The 9,535-nt window shown below is 41.7% G+C and overlaps 1 protein-coding gene across 1 annotated transcript; it reads left to right on the top strand.

Moving 5' to 3' along the window:
* Positions 1-570: 570 nt before the first annotated feature.
* Positions 571-8,884, top strand: nudt3b (nudix (nucleoside diphosphate linked moiety X)-type motif 3b). Its single transcript, XM_030092014.1, has 5 exons — positions 571-843; positions 2,804-2,914; positions 5,860-5,904; positions 6,555-6,639; positions 6,967-8,884. The coding sequence occupies exons 1-5, from the start codon at positions 745-747 to the stop codon at positions 7,161-7,163; spliced, it is 537 nt and encodes a 178-aa protein (XP_029947874.1). The 5' UTR covers positions 571-744; the 3' UTR covers positions 7,164-8,884.
* Positions 8,885-9,535: the final 651 nt, after the last annotated feature.

Below are 9,535 nucleotides of genomic sequence, written 5' to 3' on the forward strand. Positions count from 1 at the left end.
ACTTGTTACTCCCCTGTGATGAATCCAGGTAAACAGATGGGGGGACACATAAACCAGAGGGTGTTTCCCCTCATCAGTCCCTCTCTGCAAATCACACTCAGTTCAAATGGCAAAGCAAAACCTTTTCGTGCATGTTTAAACGTGATTAAAATGATTAACATGAACGTAAAGTTGTTGGAAACACAGGTAAACACGTCCATCCATCCTGCAGGCTTTTTATCTCCGGGTGTTTGAGGCAGTTTGGAGGATCCTGCTGTCGCTGTCCATTACCTGCGGGTGCTGAAGCTGAACGATTGCCTCCGAGTCTCATTACCCTAAAAGGCTTCGTGCTTTGACAGTGGGATGTTTTCATTTCGCAGAGAAAAGTGCAACAAACCGAGAAGCACGCACGTTTCAAACAAGTGTCCATGGTGAGCTAGTTGGAGCCAAAAGTGCCAGTTTCCTTCACCGGCTCACTCCAGTTTACCCCCTCCGCCTCCCCGCTCTTCCGATTCACCAAGCAGAGTTGGGGAACTTTCTTACGCTCGCCGAGGTATTAAAGGTTAAATTACGTCGTGGGCGTAGCGGCTCCTTGTAATGGCGACCGTGCCGTAGATGTGCCTAGGTTTATGAAAATGAAGCGAAGAAGAAGTTATTTCTTTTAAGTAAAACGCCGAGGTTCCCCGAAGGAGGACTTTGCGTCTACAACCATCGTCGCTTGAAGTGGTCAACTTAGCTGTACTTTTGAACTTTTGCGCCTCCGAAATGATGAAGCTCAAGTCAAATCAAACCCGGACGTACGACGGGGACGGCTACAAGAAGCGGGCCGCCTGCCTGTGCTTCAGGAGCGAGAGTGAGGAGGAGGTGAGGCCGGGGATGACGCCGTCTGGCGGGCCGCGCTAACGCGAGCAGCCGGGGTGCTTTCAGTGTTTCCTCGGTCTGGAAATCAATACTTTAGCTGTGGTTTTACGTCAGCTTGAAACAGTGAGTCGGGCGTATCCCGGCTTGTTGTCTTGTGTTACCAGGCTGTCTGCGAATCTCTAGTTTTGAGCCCAGACTCACTCCGGTGTTATGTAAGCCCGTGTAGCTTTGCACATAGCAGCAACCTGTTAGCTTCCGGCTAAAGCTAACGTTAGCATGATATCTCGCCGTGTTGCTACCCCGGGCACCGACCACAGCCCACCACGGTCCACGCTGAGTGATTGTATCGCTCTGTGTAAAAATCACTGTCCAACCTTCAAAGTGCCAGGCTGGATTTAATTTAGGATTTTGATTCGAATAATGTTGGCTGCTAAGTGAATCGAGTTTGTGGAGCTGGTTTTATTAGCCAGTGATTTTAGCGACATGTAGCCATTAGCCGCGGCAGCTAAATCCAAATGATCACCCGGCTGATTCTGAACTCCTACATCTAGTTATTTCCTTCATTTTGTTTTTAAAACTCGACACTGCTGAGATTTGGAGTCTCGGGTTGACAGAGTTAAAATCTGCTTCACACTTGACCGCATCGCCTGTTAACGTAGCTGTCACCGCCTCCAGCTAGCAGACCATCCTGCACTGATGTAACGGTATGAAAATCTAGTGTGAGGATTAAAACCATCCAGAGTTATCCGTATGACTACAATCAATGTTAATGTGATCAAGATGTAGAAAAAAAAAGTCCAAACACTCATTTATATATGTAACACTTTGTAAAAACTTTTATATAACAACATGTTACTTAAAACTAACATTTAAGCTATTTCTTTTCTTGTGCAGTTCTATAGATCTTTTGGGAGAAAAGCAGTATTGTCAAGTTTTAAATATAGAAACATTGTAAGCTTGAAGAGCATACATTATGTACATATTAAAAAGACTCATTCAAAACTTTGACCATGGATAGTGTAAAAAGGTAGTTCAGCTTTCAAATTTGAAATTGCCACGGGAAATTGGCAATGGTACTGTAATTCTAGTAATTTGGTAGATAAATAACTTTCCTTAAACAGCATTTATTTTATCCTGTTTTTGCAGACTGATGGCCCTCAGCTTATTTATAATGAATATACTCCCACACCTCGGATAAAGTCCTCATGAAAATTAAAAGTGTTTCTAGAGAACTGCCCTCTTCCTCTTTTGTGCCAACTTCAGAAAAATACATGGTTGATACTAGTTGATACTTTTTGCAGTGCAATTGACCAAAGTGTGGTAATCACATGGAACCTAAGACAGTCATACTTTCAAACAGAATAAACAGGTTACAGAAGTTTATTATTGAAATTGTGACCACTTCAGTTCTTCTTTCCTCCATGTGTATAAAAAGTGGGTGTCCACTCAAAAGAAAAACTGCATTGTTGTTGCATAAATATTGTACTTGGGAACAATACAGCATGAGACTGAATCACTTCCTCATTCTTGAGGTAGAAGAGGCCAGATTATTGACAATGTGGGAGGTAAATCACAGAAAGTCAACCAGCACGCTGCTACAAACTTGAACCAATGTTTTTCAGTTTTATCTAATCGGCACTCGGCCAAGTACAAGTTGATCCCAAACTGATCAGCAGACAAAACGAATGATACATGTTCAAAAGAAAACAATGTGTGACTCATGCTGTAGCCATTTAAGGGGGTAAATGGTTTGACCCATCTTGCAGCGAGTAATTTCAGCTACATTCGCATGATATCCAGCCGGCTCACTTAGCACCAGCGGTAGTGTTTACAGTCATAAATGTTGACAGCTTTACTGAATATCTTTCTTAAGAGGCGACACTTATGTGTTGTCAACACTGTTGACACTCTGAATTGAGTTGGACTGAAATACCTCACCGGCGTTTTGTGGGATTCATTGCAGGTGCTGCTGGTGAGCAGTAGTCGACATCCAGACAAGTGGATAGTTCCTGGAGGCGGAATGGAGCCTGAGGAGGAACCCAATGTGGCTGCAGCTAGAGAAGTGTGTGAAGAGGTGAGTTTGTTGTTATTATTGACATTAATTTTGGTCCAACGTTTTCCCCCCCGTTGTGTCTGTGATCAAGTATGGATATGTAGCTTTACTTGAACTGAAGTGTGTGAGAAACATGCCCTACTAGACTTAGTCCACGCCAGGAATATTGTTCTAAGAACATGTTTCCATTTACTGCGTGCGGTTCATAAGGTATATTGTATTACATTTCTCTGAAATCATGACTGTATTTAACACAGGGTGTAACACCTTACTCTCAAAATCCATTTTGTCAATGCAGTCATCCTGTTTGCGTGGACAGAGAGCGAGAGCCTAGCAACATGTAAGCTGTACCGTAGCGTCATGTTACAAAGCAGTGTTTGGGTGTCAAAGGAGGTCACGCTGAGATTGAACACTAGCTACCCCGCAGTATCACTGCAGCACTATCCATTCCCACCAATATGATGACCCCATCATAAAAATTGACTGTTGTTGATTTTGGAATAATTAACTGACATTGTTCCGCTTTTACAACAGGAGTCTCATTTCAGAAATCAAGGTGTTTTGTTGGTGCGCGTTGGGTATAACAGACAGCAATTAGTAAACAGTCCTGAAGCCCATTGGAAATCAATATGCAGCTTAAACCGCCGACATCCATCGCTTAAATCAGGTGTTCCTCCCATGTATTTGTAATTCATCCCTCTTGACACGTTGAGCAGAATTGACACAGGGGACTGAAGACACTGACTCTCACCTGGCTGTCAGCTCTTGGCAGCTGACCATATAAAAGCCCCTTCACTGTGTGTGATCCATCACTTTGATGGATGCTGATACCATGTCGTGTCCTGGCTCCAGCTGTTTGGTAGTGTGATGGTTGCAGGACACTGTTGCTTGCCAGCACATTTCCACGGGGTCAATAACAATGTCCCGAGTCTGCTGAGGTTTGTTAAAAGTGTGAAAGCGCTGGACTCAGAAACTTTGGAAGGACTTTTGAGTGGGGCCCAATGCTTGACCACATACTCTGGCTTTCTAAGCCTCTTATTGGACGGTGGTGTAACAGGACATATCCTAATCCTGACAAGCTCATTCCGATGCCCATATGAGCTCGGTGTGTGTGTGATTGCTTATGCTTATTGGTTTGGAGACTTGCCAGTGGTGAAGTCACCAGAGTCATGAGCAGGCCAAAGGTGACACAAAGTTCCTTTTGTTTCAGTTGTGTTTTTGTCTTGCCCAGCTTATTCCTAAGCTATGATACAGTCAAACCATTAAGACATAAGACATCATTGTGTAACTTGTCGTGCTGCGTCTGTGCTGCATATCTTTCTGCCCGATGTTGGCCAGTAGTCTTTAGTTACACGAATGCCTGAGTCAGGAGACCTTTTCCATGTCAGAAAAACGCACAGGTTGACTTTTGGCCTATTACTTAATCTCTGGCACCTCTGTGGGGTTTGTAGTGTTGGGTCTGTTCTTTCCCATATCATCTCACTGAAGGCCCGAGGAGAGTAACACTCAGTCCACGGTGTAGTGCTTGGAGTCGAAATGTATTTATAGACTGAAACTGGAACCTGTGGAAGAAGGAGAAGAAAAAGCTGCAGAGATGTCAGCCTGTCTCAGCCAGGACCCCTGACCTACTGTTCACCTCTGAGAGTCCAAATGTTGGAGATTCCTGTCAGTACATGTTTTTAATTTACAGTGATGACTGACAAAATGTTGGAAGACCTGCCTCCTGATAGGATTGTAGGAACAGTTCTGAACACCAGAATGTAATGAGGATTTTCCGTCTGTCTCTGACCTCTTTATGTAATGTTGCATGACACTCGGAGGTTTTATGAGAGACTGTGGATATGTGACAACAGGAACTTGGCTGAAGGGTTTTTTTTTTTTTTTTTTTTTTTGCCTTTTTGCTGTCTTTTACATTTTTTTGAGTCATACAAAACAAGACATCCGACACTCTGATTCAAAACCACTACACCTTGGTGAATTGATTTCCAATTTAAATATTTTGATCAATGATTTGGACCAGTGGTCCTCGGGTTTTCTTGCACTACGTTCCAGTTTTAAGCTGAATAACTGTGGCTCAGCAGGAGGGTGTATGAGGGGAGGTCACACACATGACAAAATACAGTGAAGTGCATCACATTTAAATTAAATACAATACATATAATGTAAATACATTTGTCATTCTATTGTATCCGCTTTTTCCTATTATTATTGCATTTTAATTCATAGAATATAACATAACTCACCATCACACAGACTCAGTGGAGCCCTGAGCTTGCCGCCCATCTGGGGCTCAGAGGAGACAGTGAAACCTGAAGCGCGTTCCTTACATCCGGTGTACTTCACCTCAACATCCTCTGCTTTTTCACAAATTCATCTAGTTATGGTGGGAGCTGAAATAGGAACCTGTGCTACATCTTTCACTGTAGCCGCTTCTAAAAGTTCACGGCAGGATCAGCTCTTCTTCACTTAGTGCAGACACATTTAATAAAGTGGTAGCCTTCAACAACTTTCTGTCTTTCCCATTCATGTTTTGTTTTTTGTTTTTTCCAGAAAAACTCGAAAGGCTTGTCTTTTAAAGCAGGGTGCTTGGTCTCATTGGGGTGTAGATTTCTTTTTGGTTCCTTCAGTTGTCTCATCCTAAGGTCTTTCCTCCCATTTAAAGAGGTTCTTCAGCGATGTTTGGTTTAAGTCAGTTTGAGGCCTTAAAGCATGCGTGAAAAAAAACTGACTGAGTCAAGCTTAGGAAAGAAACGCTGATGGAAGTTATCGTTTTATCAAAATAAACCCAAAGCAGACTAACAGGAATTTAGATTCACACTTTCAAAACAAATTTTATGAAGTCATGAGTGTTTATCACAGTGTACACACGTTTTGTAATGGACTGATCTCCATGTGTTTATTTTTGAGAAAAGCTGGTGTTTGTTGTGGTAGAGCTCACCATCCAGTTCTCTCCTTCTTCTCTCCAGGCCGGTGTGAAGGGGACTTTAGGTCGCTTAGTTGGAGTTTTTGAGGTAAGCGGTTGCACGTTTATCAATGGTTATTTCACCGACGAAAAATTTCTCATTGCTTCCACGGCGAAGTGCTTGGGCCCGACTAAAACGAGATGTAAACTATGCAAAAAAAAAAAAAAAAAGAGGTGGAACTGTAACTGACAGACTTGTTTCATCGGTCAGTCTGCAGAAGTTATCAGTGAAGCGTGTCAATTGCAGAACAGTGATGGCAGCCATTAACACAATATGTCAGACAATGAAGATAGTTTAATGTTTTGCATAAATTCACTTTCTTCAGAATTTGACTTGAATTGTAATAAAGATTTACAGACATTTTTAAAACGTTGCACTTGGACTGTGCACTTTCTTTGTTGTATGTCTTAAAATGTCTCCTAAAGGAGCCTTGTGTTTTTGTTCGCCGATTAAAAAAAAAAAAAAGAAACACGTCATTTTCATTTAAATTTAGTTGGCTGAATTCACTACATATTTACTAATATTTACAATACCTTATTGACTTAAACTAAAATTCTTTTTGTGACTTTAATATGAATAATACTGAGTTATGTTTTTGACAAAATACTGTGGCTGCTCTTTTCTGCTTACTTTTTCTTGTTTCACTCTTGAAATGTCTTTTTTTGGTTAAAAACATGCACTTTTTGTTCCTCCTCCAGAACCAGGAGAGGAAACACAGGACCTACGTGTACGTTCTTATTGTAACTGAGGTGCTGGAGGACTGGGAGGACTCGGTTAACATTGGTAAAGTACTGTTTTGTTTATCAAAATGCTGATATGGATAAAGTTCTCAAGCAGTCACATGCTTTACCGTAGAATTGTTTATTTATTTTCTCCAGCTTTCAAAAGTGAAATTACAGTTCAGGAATTTCAGTGTGTGTTTCCTGCTGCAGATTTTAACACCAGCTTTGTGCCTGCTTCTCAGATTTTCACATTAACTCTGTTTACTGCACTGATTAATTAGCTTTAATTGATAATAATGCTGTTTGGGTTTTTTTGGGTTTTTTTTTTACATCTTGTGCAAAACGTTTCAACTCTTTGCGCGGCATTTTGTGTTTGTTCTGTCCGCAGGTAGAAAAAGGGAATGGTTTAAAATAGACGATGCCATACAAGTGTTGCAGTGTCACAAGCCTGTGCAGGCCACCTACTTCGAGGCTCTCCAGGAGAGTTGTCTGACCAGTAACGGAACACCGCTGGTGGCCACGATAGGTGAAGACCTCTCCCCTACCTACAGCATCAATCAGAGCTCCGTCTCGGGTATCAGATAACTAAAACCATAACTCTGACACCCCAAGGAGCTTTCGCCACCACTTGCGCTCTTGCCTATGTTCTCTTCTCTTCTCTTCTCTTCTCTTCTCTTCTCTTCTCTTCTCTTCTCTTCTCTTCTCTTCTCTTCTCTTCTCTTCTCTTCTCTCCTCTCCTCTCAATAACATGGTTTGCCTTGCCAACTCCTTTGTGCCAGAACGGTGGCACAGACTTGATGACAAGTGTTAGGTGAATAGTCTGAAACACTTTGTAAATGTAAATGTAATTTTTGACCTCCCCTCCTTTTTTCTTTTTACTGACAACTGCATGAACTGTTCCCCCCCCCCCCCCCCCCCCCCCCCCCCCCCCCCCCCCCCTCCCGTTCCTTAACGCGCCCTTAGCGTGGTGTTTATTGAATGCAAGAACTACGTTTTACTGTTGTAATGTAAAAGTGTATACTTAGTGCTTAAGCTGAAGGCTTTTGGTGGTCTTTTTAACGTCTCCTCCATTTTTATTTGGGTTATTTTTCTGTGAATGAATGTGCCCATTAGTGTATCCCCTCCTCCCCCTCCCCCCTATTGTCCGGATAGGAAATATTGCCTGTATCTGAACCAACAGAATCGTGGGAAGTGACTTGTCTTGCATGAGCACTGTTATGTTGTGTCGCACTCACTCGAGTGACTTGATGCCGACTGTGCAACAGACTTGTTGTGAGGTCTTTGGCTCTTCTTCATTTCTCTCCTTACTGTAGTTGGTTGGTGTCTTCTTCTTTTTTTTTTCTTCTTCTTCTTCTTCTTTTTTCTTGTTTTGTTTTTAAGCCAGAAGGATACGGGGCCCTGGGTAGTTGTTTCGATTTCAGTAGTCTTTCAATTTCAAGTGTCAACTGTGTTTCTCTCTCATTTGGGAAGCTAGCCAAGCACTACAGGTTTCACTCTGTATGCTCTATGGAGAGTGAAAGAATGTCAACACACACAACGTAACATGAACCACCTTTCTCCTCAGTGTCTTTACCTCCTTTTAATCCTTTTTTTTTTCTTTCGTGACTAACTACAATGTCTTCCTCCCCCTACTGAGAGGGTAGAAGTAGTAGATTTCTGAATCATAGACTTGTAATTTCAAAATGCAGCACATATCACTTAAGTTATTAAAAAAAACCCATTTCCATGTTTTACTCCTCACATTCAGTTTGGTTAAAAGTAATTGTTTACATTGTGTTCGTAACATTAGCACAGATGACTTTAGCGGGCACTTTTCATTGTGGTCATTATCTTTTTTTTTTTTTTTTTTTAACCCTTACTTCTTTAGTATTTAATCTGCATCCCCAAAAAGACTCGGAACACCTGCTTGACATTGAAAGTAATGGATCTATTTTTTTTTTTTTTTTTTTTTTTTTTGGCAAGATGCAGAACAAACAAGCCTTGTACAGTTTGAGACCACGTTTTTAACATGTAAAATGCTTTTTGGATACTAGTTTTTTTTTTCTTCTTCTTCTTCTTCTTCTTCCTTCTTCTCTCTCTAATGTCTGGCAAAAGTCTCTTCAGCCGAGCTGCATCACTCGGCCTGGTCGTGGCGCGAGGCAGCCGGCTCCATACTGTGAAACTGGAGGCGCTGTAGATAGCATGTAAGAGGTTTTTATTGTAAATTGTTTATTTCTGTATAGATCAAAGTTGAGAGTACAAATGACAAAACACCTCTTACACACCTTGTGAGTGCTACACGTCATTTTCAACTGAGGCTGGAAAAACTGAAGTTGTTGCGTCGACTTTGAAACTGCGGAGGAGTTTTTCCTCCGGAGGTGGCGTACTGTACATCTGAGGTTAACAAGGAATGTCAGTGACATTGAAAAGCCTATTTATGAACGATTATTGATAAAATTGCCCCCTTCCACCCGACCCCCACCCGACCCTTTTTTTTTGTTATTTAGAGCAACATAAAAAAAGAAAATTGCTGTGACATTAGATTCCATTTTTATCGTCAAGTTAAGCCTGCCTGAAATTTGTTCCTGCCAGCAGCTGCACACCAGCGTGAGTCATTGAATTTCCCATTTCCACCATCTTTAAAGGGGTGTTTGTAGGGGGTGTTTCCCCCGAAAAAACGGTTTATCAGTGATACTGTGCTATACTGGTCATATGTTGAAGTTTCAATCATAAAGCAGTTGGTATATTTGTGAAGAAATACAAAGCACAAAACTGGCATATTGTCACTTTTCAAGTTTGCTAAACTGTGCCTGGTTACACAATCAACGGTTATGTTTTTGAGAGGGAATTTTACAACCACATTTTTTGCCAGACTTTCAGATTGAAGAAAAAAAGTCCTCATCTCCTGTTTTGCTGCAGCTAACATCCACACATTAAAGATAGGAGAAACGAGTGCCGTGTAATCAGTTGAAATACTT

The sequence above is a fragment of the Salarias fasciatus genome, chromosome 5 (assembly GCF_902148845.1).
Source record: "Salarias fasciatus chromosome 5, fSalaFa1.1, whole genome shotgun sequence".
In the NCBI taxonomy this organism is placed as follows: Eukaryota; Metazoa; Chordata; class Actinopteri; order Blenniiformes; family Blenniidae; genus Salarias; species Salarias fasciatus.

What these genes read in the sequence shown, in the direction of transcription:
- nudt3b (XM_030092014.1), top strand. Translation starts at nt 745, where the DNA reads ATGATGAAGCTCAAGTCAAATCAAACCCGGACGTACGACGGGGACGGC. An exon ending in CTAGAGAAGTGTGTGAAGAG is followed by an intron (nt 2,915 to 5,859) that starts GTGAGTTTGTTG and finishes TCTTCTCTCCAG; the next exon opens with GCCGGTGTGAAGGGGACTTT. An exon ending in GCTTAGTTGGAGTTTTTGAG is followed by an intron (nt 5,905 to 6,554) that starts GTAAGCGGTTGC and finishes TTCCTCCTCCAG; the next exon opens with AACCAGGAGAGGAAACACAG.